Raw genomic sequence first — 18,817 nt, 5'->3', positions numbered from 1 at the left:
ATCATGGAGGTTGGGTCACGTTGGGTCTTTTGACTGGGGCTTTTCTAGGGAATGATCAGTTAGGTGGCTGTGGTGATGAGCCACAGAGAGATGACAGTGGTGGCAGCAGAGGTGGAGACGCATCCAGGGCAAATCCTGTTCCACAAAGAGCTGCAATGAACAGCAGGAATCGGGTGAGCATGCAGATGGCTGTACTTCAAGGTGGAAAACACTGGAGTTGCATCTGAGAATGTCGAGAGTATTTGAAGGAGGGAAGGTGCACCACTGGTGGATAAGAATCAGAAAACTCTCCATCAGTATTAGAGGTGAGCTTGGAAGGGTGGCCAGATTCCAGCGAAGGGCAGGGTGGGTGGGTCACAAGGCCAAGAGTGGCATCAGGGACAAAGCATGAAGCGTGGGCAGAACCAGGCCTTTCTCCCCCCTGGACTCCCCGTCCCTGCCCACGGGATGTGTGGGAACAGAAGGGCAGACAGTGGCTCACACTGGGGAGAGCTGGGGGTACTTCAGGCGGAGGGCCAGGGAAGATGGGGAGTGTGGGCAGTGCTGGAGTGGGGGCTGTATGGGACCCCTCATGTGGTGGTCGGGAGCACAGGGGGGCCTCGGACAGAGTAGTTTGGTGGTGGGTGGAGAGAAGACAGAGGTGAAAGCAGGCATTTGTGCTAATATATACACAAGATCACCATGACAGGCTGCGGTCAAGGTGTTGCGGGCATGCTTGGCTCTACCAGTTCGCACTAGTTTGCCTGTTGGTGGAGTTGGTCACAGAGTCAACGGGAAGACTTCAGGATTAGGCTTGGAAAAGGGGAAGCAACCAAGTGAAACCAAATGGCTGGACATATGCCGAGGTCAGGCTTCTGGCAAATGCTGGCTGGTGTCACTGGCACCATTATAACTGGAGTCGGATGCCACCACTGCTGGCAGCAAAAGAATCCATTTAAAACTGCCCTATGCTCCAGTCCCAATGCTCTGAAATGGGGCATCAGCTTCCAGGGGCTGGAAGGGCCTTTTCAACTTTCACAGTGGAAGCGGGTGGTCTGCTTCCCAGGAAGGTGTGCACCATGGTGGATCCCCCAACGGAGCACAGCACCAGCTGCTGGGTGCCCACGGAGACAAAGGTCCTTGCGTGAGTTTGCACATCTGCTGTAACAAAGTGCCATAAAGCTTGGGACTCATTAATAAAAACAGAAATATATTGTCTCACAGTCTGGAGTCTAGAAATCCAAAATCAAGGTGTTGGTAGGGTTGGCTCCTTTTGAGGTCTGAGAGGGAAAATGTGTTTGTCATGCCTCTCTGCTGTTCTGGTAGCCTTTGGGTGCTCCTTAGCTTGTCGACGGTGACCTCAGTGTGTCTTCATGTTGTCTTCCCTCTGTGTCCCTCTGTGTCCAAATTTCCCCTTTCTGTAGGGACACCAGCCATACTGCGTAAGAGCTCGCTCTAAGGACCTTATTTTAAAGTTGGCGACCTCTGTAAAGGCTGTATTTCCAAATGAGGTCACATTCTAAGGTAGTAGATGTTAGGACCTCAACATACCTTATCTGGGGGACACGACTCCACCCACACTGGGCCCCTGCAGTAGCAGGTTGCTTTGGCTTTTTTGTGACTTTGCTTCACTTCTCATCCTCTTAAGAACAGGATGGTTTTCATCCTGATGATTTTAGAAAGATATTTATGTAATTGTCAATTTTTGAATTATGGAAATTAAATAAATCTGTTTGCTGTTTTGCTCATTTATAAAAATCGGTTAACAAGCTTCGGTTTGTGCTCAGTGATTTCCGTTGTTAGATTTGCTTTGTTCACCGAGAGTGTCCCTGGCCATGGGAGGGATGTTTTTCCTCTTACTAACTTTCTTGTTGTGGTGCGAAAATCAGTCAGGAAAGTGAGGCTGTTCTCATTGCTCTTGGACTGAGAATATATGCTCCGCACGTGGGCCGTGTGAGGGGGCCAAATATTAATACCAACTCGTAGCAAAGACCCGGCACTGCTGGCCCACCCGGGAATGGCCTGTTCATCCGTGAGACCTCCGCCCCAGACATGCTTGATGTCCCCGTGGTTTTAAGGCCATACATAGGCCTGTTAGGCCTGATGTCTGGGGCACCTCTGCTCGTCTGTTTGCATGAGTTTTTCCTGTCTTGTCACCTGTGTCTTCGCTGTCGACTCTGTTCCCTCCGGTGCGTTATTCTGAAAGAGGAAGTAACATCTTTGGTGCCAGGCCCTGAGCCTCCTCTTTCAACAGTTCTTCCATATTTCTGTCACCTACTCTTTCCCCTACATCTTCCCTCTGAGGCCCAGCGGGCCAGACATGATGGGCTCCATTGTATAAGCGACAAAATGGGATCATCAGAGACAAGCACCCAGCAATCTCGTCTCCCTCTAAAAAGGGCTAGGAAAAGGAGACTTGGGAGTTAACCCAACAGATCATAAAATAAACTTGCACAGAACAAAAGGAAGAGAACTCGCAACATGGAAGAAGAAAGCAAACCATCACTTTCTGTGTTCTTTGGAGAGGGGCTTTCTGTCTCGATGTGCAGCGAAGCCCCTGGGCCGAGGCAGAGCTGAGTAAACAGGAAACGCCAGGAAGCTATTTTTATTTGGTGCCGTCTTTACTTTCCCTTGTTTCAGTGGAAAATGAGTCTGGATTCCACAGAACTCCTTAGTGAACAACAAATACAAGCAGAGGCAGTGCCAGGGCTGTCATTCCTCAGCAGTGGTTTGGACACATTTCTTCTTTGCGGAGACCTTGGAAGGCTCGGGCCTCGGCCGGGCAGGAAACAGGTGGTTTGCTTTAGAGAAGGCCCCTGCAGCGGCCAGCCAGGCCAGCCCTGTGCCCCGGCGACACAGGAGTTCTGTCCCCCTCTGCAGGAGTCTGTCTTCCCATCAGCAGCTGAGAAGGGAGGTTGGCCCCGTCACGCCCTAGACAACAGCTAGTGTCCCAGGCTGCCACCGCAAGACCCCTGTGCCAAAGGGGGAAGACGGCCTTGAGTACCAGGCTCCATGAATGTGGCCACCCCATTCCTGAAGGCAGAGCAGCGGAGCCCCCACTCAGCACAGGAACCCCTACCTTGGTGAGAGCCTGGTGGGGTGCACTGCTTGGAGGCCCCTCCTCTCATCCCACCGGATCCACTTCTCTGCTTTTGCCAATACGACTCACCTGCTGAGACGAGCGCTCCCAGGTGAATGGAGAGTCAAGGAATGAGGTGTTTAAAGGGCTCCTTTTCTGTTGAACTCCTGGTTTGTTTCCTGTCTTTATGACTGGGGGACAGACCTTTCTCTCTCCACACTGAAAAACGTTCCCATCGTACCTCCTGCCAGCTCGGTGTCCCTTTCTGCACCTGCCTCTTTCGGCGGATACCTTGGCCATCATTAAATGACCACGCATTGGGATTGCTACACACACCCTTAAAAAATAACAAGGTTGCAATGCTCATTAAGAGTAAGCCTGGGCCTGGGCACCGTGGCTCACACCTGTTAATCCCAGTACTTTGGGAGGCCAAGACGGGAGGATCACTTGAGGCCAGGAGTTCGAGACCAGCCTGGGCAACATAGTGAGACTCCATCTCTACAAAAATTAAAAACTTAGCTGGGTATGGTGGCATGTGCCAATAGTGCCATTACTCCGGAGGCTGAAGCAGGAGGATCACTTGAGCCCAAGAGTTTGAGGCTGCAGTGAGCTATGATGATGCCAATGCACTCTAGCCTGAATGACAGAGTGAAACACTATCTCAAAAAAAATAAAATAAAATAAAAAATGAAGAGTAAGCCTGGGACCTACCAGGGACTTCTGGTCATTTTCTTGGACCCACCTGCTTCTGTATTCTATTTGAAGACTGCCGCCCGCCACGTATGGACTCCCATTGAACAGTCTGCACTGTAATTTGAACACTGGAAGGTCCTCCTGGCTTTCACGAGGCATTTCTCAAACTGGCTCATCCTTTCCCTTTATGGTGCCAGCAGACCGATCCAACTATTGTTTTCTGGAAACCCACTGACCCCCCCGTGAAAATCAGCCCCTTTTGGTGGCCAGGAACAATCTCTCCAGCCAGCAGGAGGAGGGGTAGGCTGTGGCTGTCAGCGTGCCATGAATTTTACACACTCGGGCCCCCTGAAACAGACCCTGGTCTTCTTTCCCACACACAGCAGCTCTCCTGGTTGCCCCTCTCAGAGTCTCTGCTTCTCTCGTTGTATTTTCTTACTTCCCCTTCCTCTGCCAACATATTTGGCTCTTAGCTCTTTTACTGCCATGATTCCCTCTTCCCTGTAACTTTGGTTGACTACTACCCTTGGCTTGTCCGTGGCCCTTTGTGGCCTCCTTCTACCTTCATGCCTCTCCGGGAAGACTTCCGGCTTCCATGACCAATCCTACCTCCTTACCTCTCTCCACACCTCCCAACCCGAGTCTGAAGGGCGAGGCTCTGGTTGGCCCAGCACGTCCTTCTCTGCGCACAGCTCAGAGGTCACTGTTCAGCTTATGGCTCAGCTACACTCGGTCATCTCTGGTAGGATGTGATGGGCAAATGCAAAGCTGGAATTCAGTCATTATTTCTTGAACGCCTATTATGCATCTTACATGGGTAGCGAGGGCCTACAGAAGATACAGAGGAATGTCCTTAAGTTTTGATAGGGGAATTTTTGAAAAGATACTGATTACGTCCACCCCACGCCCCTAGAAATGAAGTTAATACCATCATTGATCTCCCAAATCACACCAGGACTCTTGAATCTCTATGACAGTGGCCAGTCAGGGCCTTCCAACCTGGCTTCCTAGTCTCACCACGGTGTCTTCTTTATGTGTCCCCACGCTACAGAGGTCCACCAGGCTCACCTGGAGAAATTCAGTGTCGTCTTTGCTTGTGGGGCTTCCTCCTATGGCTGATTCTACATGAGCTTCAAAGACAAGCTCAATCCTTATATTAGTATCCTAAGGTTTCCACAACAAATCGCCACAAATTTGGGGGCTTGAAACAACAGAAATTTATTTTCTTCCAGTTCTGGAAGTCAGAAGTCCCAAATCAAGGTGTCAGCAGGGCGATGTTCCCTCTGGAGGCTTTCGGGAAGAAGCTTCCTTGTCTCTCATCAGTTTGTGGTGGCTCCAGGCACCCCTGGGCTTGTGGTTTCATGACTCCAATCTCTGCCACTGTCTTTACGAGGCCTTCTCTTTGTATTGTCTTGTCTTCTTCTAAGGACACTTGTCATTGGATTTAGGTGCCACTCAGGTCATCCAGGTTGATTTCATTCCCAAGATCCTTAACTTAATTACTTTGGCAAAGAACGTTTTTTCCAAATAAGGTCACATTCACAGGTTCCAGGGTGTAGGAGGTAGACACATCCTTTTTGGGGCCACCATTTAACCCATCATGGTCCTCAATCTGTTTGAAGACTGTCCGCTAGAACTTTCTTGCCTCTGAGCTCCCATATCCTTTTTCCAAGTATCTTAAGGCACTTTTGACATTCTGTTATGCAGTATGGGTACTTTGGCACTAGTGCGGAGAGTGTAGGTTACAGAATTAGATGTCCTGGATTTGCATCCCAGTGTTGCCACTTGCCAACTGAATGATACTGGCCAGTCACTTAACTCCTCTTGCCAGGGTCAGGACACAGTGAGGTGCTTAGGACACAGAGTTTAGGGAGCACTTGCTCTCAGGATTCTGCAAATGCAGGGGCACGCTTTTCACTACCCTACAAGTAAGATTTTCATGAGTTTCCTTAAGGTTTGTGCCTTAGGCCTTTCTTGACTTAACCTAGTTCCTGTCCTGCCTCTTGTCCTGGTTTTCTAATCTGTAAAGTGGGGATAAGGACCTCTCTGATGGAGAAATTGTAAGAATCAAATGAGTAACACAAATAAAAGATTTAGCACAGTGCCTGTCACATAGTAAGGGCTCAATAAATGATAGCTGTTGTTTCTCTGACTAGATAGTATACTCCTAAAGAGTTGGTCTTCATGTCTAATTCGTTTTTAGATTCCTAATAGCCTTAAATTGCCAAAACTTGGAAGCAACCAAGATGTGTTTCAGGAGACGCATGGATAAAATGTGATATATCCAGGCAATGGAATGCTATTCAGCACTAAAAAGAAATGAGCTATAAAGCCATGAAAAGGCATGGAAGAAGCTTAAATCCATATTACTTAGTGAAAGAAGCCAATCAGAAAGGACTACGTACTATGTGTGTGATGACAACATATGACATTCTGGAAACAGCAAAACTTTGGAGACAGTGAAAAGATCAGTGGTTGCCAGGAGTGGAGGGGAGAGACAAATGTACGTGCCATTGCACCTTGTCCAAACCTGTAGAATGCAGAATGTAGAAGAGTGAACCCTAATGTACAATAGGGACTTTGGGCGATTATGTGTCAATGCAGGTTCATCGATGGAGGCTGTGCATGTGGGGGTGGTGGGTGGATGGGGGCTGTCTGTACCTTCTGCTCAATTTTGCTGTGAACCTAATATTCACAGCAAAATAAAGTCTTTTAAATAAAGTCTATTAAAAAAAAACCCAAACACATTACACTGAAAATAGTAGGTGATCAACTATATTTGAGTGAATTAATGAACATTTGCTAAGTTTGGGGCATGTGGTAATTGGGTTAGTAGTCTATAATTAGGCAAACAACCCAAGCTTTGAGTCCCTGGATCAAGAGTTCTTGCACTGATTCATCTCCTTGTTCGTGTCTAGTGTTTAGAAGGTTTAGGTCAGGTGCTTTAGACAGAAGAAGTAGAGCCCAAGCCTCAGAGCATTTCTGAGGTTGGTTTTCAAATTAGAACCATGAAGAAAGGGCTCTGAAAGTGGGATGCGTGCATGCTGGGGGGACTGGCTCACGTCTGGATAGCGGCAGCTCAAATGTGCAAAATGGCTTTGGTCCATGCGTGCTGGTCCCATCAGGAAAGGATGGGCTCCTTCTTGGTTACGCACTTGCCAGCTCCCTGGGGAGGAGATTCTTTCCTGGAACACGGAGACTATCTTGCATCTTGTCTGGAACTCCATGAAACTCTTGGCAGTGCCTGGGTCCAGCTGGGTGCACCCTGAAACCCCACATTTATTTGATATCAGGATTGATATTCCTCTTTTACATTGTGGTTGGGACTCATTAACTCTCAATAAGAATCAACATTAAAGGAGGAGTTTCCTCCCTCTCTAGCAAAAAAAGAAAAATATTTCTTTGGATGGGCCACAGATCCTGCAACTGATTTGCTCTCCTGGCACAGGACAGCACGCTGTGTGGTACCCTGAGGCTGGTGAGAAAGGGAACAGACTCAAGAATTCCTGGGTGGAAAGGCTCTTCCCTGCATTTACCACAATTGCTAAAACGCTACGTTTAATAGCCCAAGACTGGTCTATATTTGCATGGAAAATGTGTATGTGTGGAATTTCATTTTATTTTTTTACTTCAAGATGGCCCTAATAAGAGCCAGACTGTTGATGAGTCTAATGATTAGAAGCAGCCTCTAAATTCCCCACACAATCATGTTAGGTTCAATTTTGAGATCTTGTTCTAATAGTTCAAAATGTGTGGTGTTTATCTAGCAGACTCACTAAAAGATTCCCATTCACTGGTGCCAAACACGTGCATTAGGTTTGTGGCTGCCCAGTTCAAGGACTGCCTCCGTAACCAGCCATGGGGTTTAAGTAAAGCAGTCTGGAAGGGCGTTGGGAAGGTTCATTTTAGTAACTGCTATATTTATGTCCATCATATCACTATTAAATTGGCAGGCACGAGGCAGCCTTCAGTGTGGCTGAGCGTGTATAGTCACCATTCCTGGATGAGCTGTGTGCTTGGAAACAGGAGCACAGAGAGGGTTCTTGGCTTCAGGAACTTGGCTCAATGTTTCTATCCATCTGAGTCATGTCCACCATTGCACCTGCTTCCTTTGGAGCCAAACTTACACATTATCACCATTACTCTTTCATAGCACTGAAATTGCACTAATCTAGGCAATCTGTCTTTCCCCTTTCTTTCTCTGCCACAGAACAGAGTAACCAGGAGTGTGTGAGGTGTGGGGGAGGGTGAAGTATGGATCCTTGGTCACTGCTTAAGAAATGTTTTTATTGTATTTGTTTTCGAGTGATTCTGGTCGTAAAAGTATTAGAGTTACAGGGCAAGCAAACATTTAAGCTGAAAGACAATCAGAGGGTAAAGCCCTCTGCTTTTAATCTACTACATGAAAGGTAATCGTTACTCATTTCCAAAGCGATTATCAGCTTGCAGTGTGGGACTGGAGAGGCTCTTGTAAAATAGTTAGCGGTGTTCACGAAAGCACCACTGATTTCAACAGAGAGAAACGTGGATCCCAAGGATGAACTCATCACTTCCATTTATAACTTATATAAACAAAAAGATCCAAATGTAAATATCAAAACATGGTTCCCACACTCCCATAGTATCTGATTTGTCATGAACCATGAAGTGTCACTTTGTAAATCCTTGAATGCCCAGGCAACAGCAAAGCCGCTGCACAGCAAGGGCAGAACAGTCTGGACCAGGAGCTGGCTAACTATAGCCCATGGACTGGCCACCTGTCTTTGTAAATAAAGTTTTACTGGGACACAGCCATGCTCATTTGTTTACATATTCTCTATGGCTGCTTGCTATGACTGTGTGTGCTACAACAACAGAGTTGAGTAGTTGTGACAGACACCGTATGGACAACACAAACCCCAAAATATTTACTCACTATGTCTTTACTGAAAAAGTTTGCCAAGCCCTGGTTTAGAGAAATAGTCAGATGAGCCAATTGTTAGCTAAAGGTCCCCAAATCACAATGCCAAGAGAAGGCCCGGCTTGACTTTAGTTGTTGTCATGCACCGTGTAATTTTAAAAATCTTACAAGCCAATACAACTGAAATTACTATTCACCTTGCTTCGGACCAGCAATATGGAAAGTAAAATTAGGTCTGACTATATTTTATATGTTACCTGGACTTCTAAAGCATTGCTGGATTGCTAAAATGTGCATAAGTCGATGTCATTTCTCAAAACTTTTAATAGATGCAAATGTTGGTGGTCACTAAAGTACCTGCATTATGATTATGTCTGTGCAAAATTCTTCAGTGCTCAAAGCCATGCACTGTAGCTACACATGTAGTCTCCTTTGAAGCAAAACTCTTCAGTCTATTGTTTTCCCAATCTCTGAAACCAGTTTTAAGAGTCACCAGAAATCTGTTGTTTAAGGCTCCAAACACATTTCTTAGCTGAGCTTCCAGTGCCAACACACAGGACCAACTCAGTAAAACATACCATAAATTATGTGACTGTTTTATCTGAACGAATGTGACGTTTTCCATAATGGCAGGAATTGTTATCAGGAGTTTAGGAGCCGGATGTGGGCTCTGGGTTATTTTTCATACATTGATGATAAATTCGAATCTCTCTCCTTTGCAGCCTGTCTGGTCAGGAGTGTAGGTTATGACAAAGAACAAAGCTAAAAGACCAGAAGCCGTCAAGATTACAGTCTGAATAGCTCTGAGTTAACCTACACAAACACAAGACAATTGGCTGGAACAATTGGATCGACACGTCAGAAATGATCTGAAGTTTTGCAATGTCATTAAGGATAGGGCTTATTATTTGATGTTGGTTACAGTGAAGGCTACCTCTTTTCTTCTCATTTAAATATGAGGTAGATCATAAATGACAGACATTATTATGGATTCCATCTGCAGATGTATCTTAGTAGATATGTAATTCATTGCAGCAGAAATGCCATTTGAGGCTCAGGTCTGGCCACCTGGCTGTGTTCTCTGTGTGCATATTTCAATGGCTGAGATGCAGCTCTCTAACCGTAACCTTCCTTTTACCTAGAAGAATTCACAAAGCTTCAAATAATGACTTAGGGAGGAAATGGTGTGCAGTGAAACATACTGCTAAGAATTTAAATGTGATTTTTGAGACTTGTGTTGAGAGTTAAAACACATAAACTCACTTGATAAATTATAAGCTCTGTAACAAATAAAGGTATAGGATATGAAGTTTTTCTTCAGTCTCAATTCAAGTATAATAGAATCATACAGCTGAAGAAAACGTCACCATTCTATATTTTTATTAAAAAATAAACATTGGCCTTAATGCGTTTTTTCCCCCAAATGCTTCATGAATCTATGTGTCATCCTTGTACAGGGGCCATGCTAATTTTCTCTGCATGGTTCCAATTTTAGTATATATGCTGCTGAAGCAAGCACAGTCCTAATTCTTAAATTTTCTCTTTCTTACACTTATAAAGTCCACCAGCCAAGGTCTTTTAGTTTTGGTATACACCATCATAGAAATGCCATTTATAAATTTTAAAGAAACCCTTAATTTTCAAAGGAGGATTTTAATAGCACAAGTTTTCAGAAAAGATGACTTGCCATTCTAATTTAGGACTAGAAAGGTGAGATTTTTATGGGGAGGCTCATAAAAGTTGCCCTAGAAAAAAAATGAATGTTCTCAAACCTTTCTTTCAGGAATGCGGTTGTGGGGCTAAAGTGTCTCTTTAAAGCCATACAACCTCTAGGCACGTGGGAGAAGCAACCTATGTGTTCTGTGACCAAATCGCGAATGTACGTTTTTGTGCAACATTCCTGCTTGAGCAGCCAGGCTCTAATTAAGATCTAGCCGGTGAAAGGATCACTAGGGAGAAGTCCAGGGTGTGGGGCACACTTCAGATTACATTCCATGACAGCATTAGACTGTCAAAGCTTAGAAGGCCTGATTGTCCATAGAAATTGAGGTGGGAGGGGGGGCACTGAAAGGAATGCTAGCGTATGTCAGCATAAAATAGCTGCTGACACAAATTGAACATGTGCAATTCTTTAAAGAGGTGGTATCGAGTAACAGGCCAACAGCCATCCCTCTCGGCATTTTAAACCTCTTTCTTCTCTCCACTTTGGCTCTTTGTTGAGTCGCTTCCATCAGGCAAAGTTCCATAGGATAAGCTATTTGAATCTGGTTGTATTTTGTCCAGCATTTGTTTCCCTGTGGAGATAATAATCGTAAAAATCTTTTGAGGTCTTATAGAGAAATAAGTCTTAATAATTTCTCTTTAATCTAGGCCACATTTAATCCCCCATTTTTTTTTTATGTTCTGCGGTCACCCCCTAAACAGAAGAGATAAATGTCAAGGAAGCAAAGGCACACGGAACCACACGTCACTCGCTTGCTATGTGATCGTGCCCTGTCCCCATGAGAGCTGCTTCCCCAACCCTGCAGGATCTACATGCTGGGCACAGAAATCAGGTTGGGCGCACGAAGCATTCACTCGTCTCTAAATGTTTCTCCCCAGGGTTCTGTCTTCCTCGCCATGTTCAGTTTAATGTATATAACAATATAGAAAAATAGCCTTTAATAGTGGCTTCTAAAGCTTATACCGAGCCTATATGTGGGGCTTTGTGAAATGGAAAATGGAGTTAAAAATAATTAAACTTTATTTCCTACCAAAGAACCTCTCACCATACAAGTCATCTCTCATGCATTTCCTTGCTGTGAACACCAATGCTTGCACTGAATGCTCCTGGCTGATCAGATGGCTCAAATGGCAAAGAGGACATGGAATTCATTGCAGAGGGCCATGTTCCGCAGTCTTAGGGATGAGGCTTTACTAGTTTTTGCTTCAAAGGTGTGGTGCTAACAGAATGGTAGAGGTAGCTGTGAGAGTATCTGCATGCCTGTCTGGAAACTGATAGGTCACCCTGAACCCCCAGGTAAGCTGGAGGCTCCTGGGGGTGGAGTGGGCAAAGGAGGAGGTGAGGACACAGCAGACTGTGTCCTTTGTTCTGGACTTCTCTTTTGTTGTCTAGATGACTAAGCAAGTCATTTCCCATGAGAGTTATAATGGGAAAGACGTTGCATGTTAGCTCAACCTGGATGAGTGTGGAGAGGAGGGGAAGGAGCTACTTGTGTCCTGGTGACTGTGATGAATGTCACTCTTAGTACCACTGTGCACAAGCCACCTCAGTCTCCCCAGGAATGATGTCCCTTAGCTACCTGGCCCTCATCCTTAGATGTTCTTTCAAAGGCTCTCCAAGCGCTGGGGTCTGCTGTTGGTAGCCATTCCCACTCTTTTCCCTATCCTTTTCCAGTTTAAGGAAACCCACAATGGAAATCCCTCAAATCACCCAAATCAAGAAAACATGGTCAGTTCTTTTATATCCCCAGTGTTCTATGCAAAACTAAAATTCAACAAATCATTGTTAACATTTACACTTAAAACACCACCTTAAGTTTCATCATTAAATATACATTTTTTGAGGGTAAGAATTATGGTTTGTATTAACTCACCACCCAAAATAATACCAGCAATTATTAATTTGTGAGGATAAAATTTTCTATTGCAAAGAATGTATAATTTTACCAGGAATATTTCCAAAATCGATATAAGACTGTTGCAGATGTTCCTTTGCTCGATTTCTTGTGACCAAAAACACGCCAAGGAATGACAGAAAACACCTGTAAGAATAATATTAATAAACAACACAAGAACACTGAAACAGCTCATGATATTAAATAATTGAGCTCCATATTCTACGTGATGACATAAATTCCATTGGTTTTGTTCATCTGGTTTCTCATGGTAAGCTGCCTAGAAATTTTCTTAATTGTTGCAGCCAATAATATTTGTACCCAGAACCAAGACCTGGGCAGTTTCCAATAAATCTCTGCCCCAGGTTTTTACCATCTGGGGGATAATTCAGGCTACAAACCCTTTGGGTAGACACTAGGTCTCATTTTCTATCCACACATGCCCAGACCCATTACTGTCATGCAACACAAGTGAAAAAATAATTTATTTTTTAATTTTCTAAGAAATCTAGTTGTCCTTGGCCATAAGAGGAGTTGTAGTTTCCAGGCCCCTGAATTTGGCTTTGCCCAAGTATTTTATGAAATTAAATTTTTGAGATAGATGGTTTCCTATGCTGAAAATAGTCTAGGTTCAAGTTTGCATAACAATGGTGATGCTGAATACCAGATCGAGAAGCAGCTAAGCTTTAACAGCGTCCACTTGGAGTTGATGGGAACTCTTGCGCATTGGCAATACGTTGTCAAAGTTCTGCTCTCTGTTTGTAAGCAATGCTGGCAATGATGCCCACCAAATCTCTAAGGAGAGTTCAAGCTGCACACTCTGACACAAGAGAGGGATGCTACCAGTTTGATGTTATCAAGTCCAAAGCAAGGGATCTGCTCGTCGAGGTCTTTTATTATATTCTGAGTGACCCTAGAGGCATTCTGGTTCTCTAATTGAGATCTAATCTAGGGGTTCCCAAGGGTGAGGTAGGTCTGATATAGCACAAAAAGGCTGTGAAGTTACTACAAGGGCCAGTGGATCTATCGTGACTTTGGCTGGAACTGAAAATCTCCAGTGTTTCAGAACCCTCAGAGGGGTACCTAAATCACAAAGCCAAAGACACTGAGCCCTGTGTGGGGTGTTAAGTAAAAAAATATGTTTCTTTTAGGAGCTCAGGAAGCTGATGTTTCTTATACTACTTCCCAATTTTCTATATCTCAGGTATAATGCCAAAAATCCTATATAAAAGTAACAGAATTTCACATACCCACCTCTAAGACATTTACTCACCCAAAAAGATATATAAATACAGTGAGAAAAGCGGCACCTAGGAATTCCTGATAAAATATGATACCTATAACAGGAATAGAATACAAAATGAATTTTTAGGTAAGAATATTTATAATAGCTATACATTGTTCTTAAAATTATGTTAATATACTATTTTTTCTAAGCATAGTTACCCTTAAAATGCATATTTTTTAGTTTGGTTTAAAAAACATTGCATGCCATACTTACATTTTAAGTTATTCCAAAAAGGACAAAGATTCGTAGACCTTATATAATGGAATTATCATTATTATAAAATCAACATAATTGACATAACTTTTGCAAACAGAAGTTTCTTATCCAGTCCAGGATTGCCCCACTGGAATATGCAAGGAAACAGAACTCTAGCGACCATTTCCTACCTACAGTTTTAGGGTGGAGTCAGCAAGCCTGGCCTGAGAGTCTGCATGGACCTGGGGGCCTTTGACACGGCAGCCACCCCAGGCCAGCTGCCGCCGCCCATGCTGTTACTCTTGGCAATGCCCTGTGGTCTGTTGGTCTGGCCACGTGCCGACTCAGGCACTGGAGGACACTCTGGCAACCGAAATGCTGCCTCAGCTCTGCCCCCCACTGCCATGGTCCCTTCTCATCTGCTGGTCTTCCCTTCTGGGTGAAGGAAAACAAGGATGCATGGCCCACTCGGTGAGCTTTTCTTCTTTACCTGTTGGTCTCAATGATTTCTTCTTGGTCTAAAGTCCCAAAGCCTTCAGGAAGTTTTTATGAGATAAGATACCTTTAAGTTATGTATCGCCTGGAATTAAATTTTGTGTGTGTGGTGTTAGCCTTTCCGATTAGCCAACAAATCCTTACTGAGCATCTCCTGCGTGCCAGCCTGCTCTAGGTGCTGGAGATACCGCCATGAATGAGACCAGAGTCCTGTCCGCAAGGAGCTTTCTCAATCTCAACCTTATGTCCTTGCTTAGAGAATGAACTGCTTACAGGAAAAAGCATTTTCCATGTTATCACATACTTCCTTGTAATCATTTTAATGTTTTCATGTTATTCTATATTGGTGCACCATAATATTCATTACTCCAAGGGCATTTCAAGTTTTTTCTAAACTTTTTTTCTAAAGAAAGCAGCAATGAACTTCTTTAATACAGGCACACCTTGTCAATGCTGTGGGTTTGGTTCCAAACCACTATAATAAAGCCAGTCACACCAGTTTTTTGGTTTCCGAGTGCATACGAAAGTTATGTTTTCACTATACTGTAGTCTATTAAGTGTGCAATAGTGTTATGTCTAAAAAATACTGTACATACATTAATTAAAAAATATTTTATTGCTAAAAAATGTTAATGATCACCTGAGCCTGCAGTGAGTCATAATCCTTTTACTGGTGGAGGGTCTTGACTTGACGTTGATGTCTGCTGACTGATCAGGGTGGTGGCTACTGAAGGATGGTGTGGCTTTGGCGATTTCTTAAGGTAAGACAACAATAAAGTTTGCCACATCAATTGCCTCTTCTTTCCACAAAAGATTTCTTTGTGGCATGCGATGCTGTTTGATAGCATTTTTACCCCCAGTAGAACTTCTTTCAAAATTGGAATCGGTCTTCTCAAACCCTGCCACTGCTTTATCAGCTAAGTTTATGGAATATTCTAAATCCTTCGTTGTCATCTCAACAATATTCACAACGTCTTCATCAGTAGTAGATTCTATCTCAGGAAACCACTTTCTTAGCTCATCCATAAGAAGCAACTCCTCATCCATTTAAGTTTGATCATGAGATTGTAGCAATTCAGTCACATCTTCAGGCGCCACTTCTAATTCTAATTCTCTTGCTATTTCCACCACATCTGCAGTTACTTTCTCCACTGAAGTTTTGAACCCCTCAAAGTCACCCTTGAGGGTTGGAATCAACTTATTCCAAACTCCTGTTAATGTGGATATTTTCACATCCTCCCATGAATCATGAATGGTGAATCCTTTCCAGAAGATTTTCAATTGACTTTGCCCATATCCATCAGAGGAATCATTATCTACGGCAGCTATAGCCTTTTGGAATCTATTTCTTAAATAATAAGACTTGAAAGTCAAAATTACTTCTTGATTCATGGGCTACAGAATGAATTTTACATTAGCAGGCATGAAAACAACACTAATCTCCTTTACATCTTCATCGGAGCTCTTGGGTGCCCAGGGGCATTGTCAATGAGCACTAATATTTTGAAAGGAATCTTTATTCTGAGCAGTAGGTCTCACCAGTGGGTTTAAAATATTCTGTAACCCATGTTGTAGACAGATGTGCTGTCACCCAGGATTTGTTATTCCATTTCCAGAGCATAGGCAGAATAGATTTGGCATAATTCTTAAGGGCCTTAGGATTTTCAGAATGGAAAATGAACACTGCTTTGAACTTAAAGTCACCAGCTGCATTAGCCCCTAACAAGAGAGTCAGCCTGTCCTTTGACGCTTTGAAGCCAGGCATTGAAGTCTACTCTTTGGCTATGAAAGCTCTAGATGGCAACTCCGTCCAATAGAAGGCTGTTTTATCTACATTGAAAACCAGTTTAGTGTGGCCGCCTTCATCAGTGATCTTAGCTAGATCTTCTGGATAACTTGCTGCAGCTTCTATGTTAGCACTTGCTGCTTCACTTTGCTCTATTATGTTATGGAGAAGGCTGCTTTCCTTAAACCTCATGAACCAACCTCTGCTAGCTTCACACTCTTCTGTAGCTTCCTCACCCCTTTCACCCTTCATAGAATTGAAGAGAGTTAGAGTCTTGTTCTGGATTAGGCTTTGGCTTAAAGGAATGTTGTGACTGGTTTGATCTTCTCTCCAGACTACTAAAACTTTCTCTTATCATTTGTGCGTTCACTGGAATAGTACTTTTAATTTTTTTCAAGATCTTTTCTTTTGCATTCACAACTTAGGTAACTGGTGCAAGAGACCTACCTAGCTTTCAGCCTATCTCAGCTTTTGACGATCCTTTCTCACGAAGCTTAATCATTTCTAGCTTTCAATTTAAGTTGAGAGTTGTGTGACTCTTCCTTTCTCCTGAATAGTCAGAGGCCACTGTAAGGTTATTAATTGGCCTAATTTCAATATTTTCGTGTCTCAGGGAATAGGGAGGCCCAAGGAGAGGGAGAGAGATGAGGAAACAGCGGGTTGGGGGAGCAGTCAGAACACACACAACACTTATTGATCAAGTTTGCCATTTTAAATGGGCAAGGTTCATGGTGTCCCAAAACAATTATAATAGTAACATCAAAAAGCACTGATTGTAGGTTACCATAATAGACATAATAATAATGACAAATTTGAAATAATGTGAGAATTATCAAAATGACACAGAGCACAAAGTGAGCACGTGCTATTGGAAAAATGATGTCGACAGACTTGCTCAATGCAGGGTTGCTATGAACCTTCCATTTGTAAAAAACAACGCAAAGCACCATAAAATGAAGCATCCTCATCAACATATTTTCCCCAGCATTTTAGTATTTTTTGTTGTCATTAAAGTGGGTTTCTAGAAGTGGAATTTCTGTTTCCTAGTAGAAACATTTTTTCTTTTTAAAAAAATTGTAGTAAAATATACATAACATAAAATTTACCATCTTAACTCTTTTTAAGAGTACAGTTCAGTAGTGTTAAGTATATTCACATTGTTGTGCAGCCAATTTCCAGAACTTATTCCACCTTGAAAAACTGAAATTCTATTCCCATTATATAACTCCCCATTTCCCCAGCCACTGTTCTACTTTTTGTCTCACGAAGTTTGACCACTCTGGATATCTCATATAAGTAGAATCATACAATATTTGTCTTTCTGTTCCTGGCTTATTTCACTTAGCATAATGTCTTCAAGGTTCATCTATGTTGTAGCATGTGTTAGAACTTCTTTCATTTTGAAGGCCATATAATATTCCATTGTATGCATACGCCACATTTTGTTTATACATTCATCTGTCAATGAACATTTGGGTTGCTTCCGCCTTTTGGCTATTGAGAATAATGCTGCTATGAACATGGGTACACAAATATCGTTTTAAGACCCTGCTTTCAATTCTTTTGGCCATATGCCTAGAAGTGGAATTGCTGGATCATATAGTAATTATATATATATATATTTTTATTTATTTATTTTTTTAGACAGAGTCTTGCTCTGTTGCCTAGGCATCAGCGTAGCTCACAGCAACCTCAAACTCCTGGGCTCAAGCGATCCTTCTGCCTCAGCCTCCCAAGTAGCTGGGACTATAGGCATGCTCCAACATGCCCGCCTAATTTTTTCTATGTATTTTTGGTTGTCCAGCTAATTTCTTTCTATTTTTAGTAGACACTGGGTCTCGCTCTTGCTCAGGCTGGTCTTGAACTCCTTACCTTGAGCGATTCTCCCAGAGTGCTAGGATTACAGGCGTGAGCCACCACGCCCAGCCTATATTTTTAATATTTTTGAGGAACTGCCATACTGTTTTCCATAATGGCTGTACCATTTTGCATTCCCACCAACAGCGTATAACGGTTACAGTTCTCCACATCCTCACCACCACTTATTTTCTGTTATTAAGAGCAGCCTTTCTTCTCGGTGTGTGGTGATATCCCATGGTGGTTTTGATTTGCATTTCCCTTATGATTAGTGATGTTGGACATCTTTTCACATGCTTGGTGGTCATCTTATATATCTTCCTTGCAGAAACATCTATTCAAGTCCTTTGCTCACTTTAAAAATCAGGTCGTTTGTTTTTTTTTGTTGTTGATTTGTAGAATCAAAGAGTGAAAACCTTTTTAGGGCTCTTGATAAAAACTATAAAATCAGTTCTAGGAGGGTGGTAACACACTAATCAGCCCGTGAGAGTGCCTGTGATACTGCAGCCTTGTCAACATTGGCTATTGCAATAAAAAGGACAAATAAAAACTTGACTCATTTATTAGGTAAAATATGGTGTCTCGTTTTAACTTTAAGCTATACTGTTTCATGGAGGCAGAGAGGGGAAGTCGGTTAAGAAGCTTCACTCCATTCCATGTGCCAGTGACATCAGAGGAACTGTTACGACTCCTGTGATGTCCCAGCCTCCTTGACTGACAGTTACTCTGTGTGGTGAGTATTAAGACCCAGCCCTGTTGTCCTCCTAGAAAATCTTCTACTCAGGGCATATGTAGTTGCATATTAACATTAACTATCCGGCTGTATGTCGTTCCAATAACTCTTTTTGGCCTTATTTTCCTTTTTCGGTCATTCTAGCACACACCAATATGCAGTCTTCTCTCATTTTCTTTTATTAATAAGCACAAA

General features: G+C 43.2%; 1 protein-coding gene across 1 annotated transcript in view; it reads right to left on the bottom strand.

The window, feature by feature from the left end:
• Positions 1–10,326: 10,326 nt before the first annotated feature.
• NIPAL2 (NIPA-like domain containing 2) overlaps positions 10,327–18,817 on the bottom strand; it is an 88,210-nt gene continuing 79,719 nt past the window's right edge. The window contains exons 9-11 of the mRNA XM_012643581.1: positions 13,542–13,605; positions 12,321–12,415; positions 10,327–10,945 (exon numbers count right to left, since the gene is read on the bottom strand). Coding sequence (XP_012499035.1) covers positions 10,833–10,945; positions 12,321–12,415; positions 13,542–13,605 — 272 coding nt within the window. The 3' untranslated portion in view covers positions 10,327–10,832. The remainder of the gene's footprint in view (positions 10,946–12,320; positions 12,416–13,541; positions 13,606–18,817) is intronic.

This window comes from Propithecus coquereli, unplaced genomic scaffold (assembly GCF_000956105.1).
Source record: "Propithecus coquereli isolate 6110/MARCELLA unplaced genomic scaffold, Pcoq_1.0 Scaffold2, whole genome shotgun sequence".
NCBI classification, from domain to species: domain Eukaryota; kingdom Metazoa; phylum Chordata; class Mammalia; order Primates; family Indriidae; genus Propithecus; species Propithecus coquereli.
This window is presented reverse-complemented; position numbering and strand designations above follow the sequence as displayed.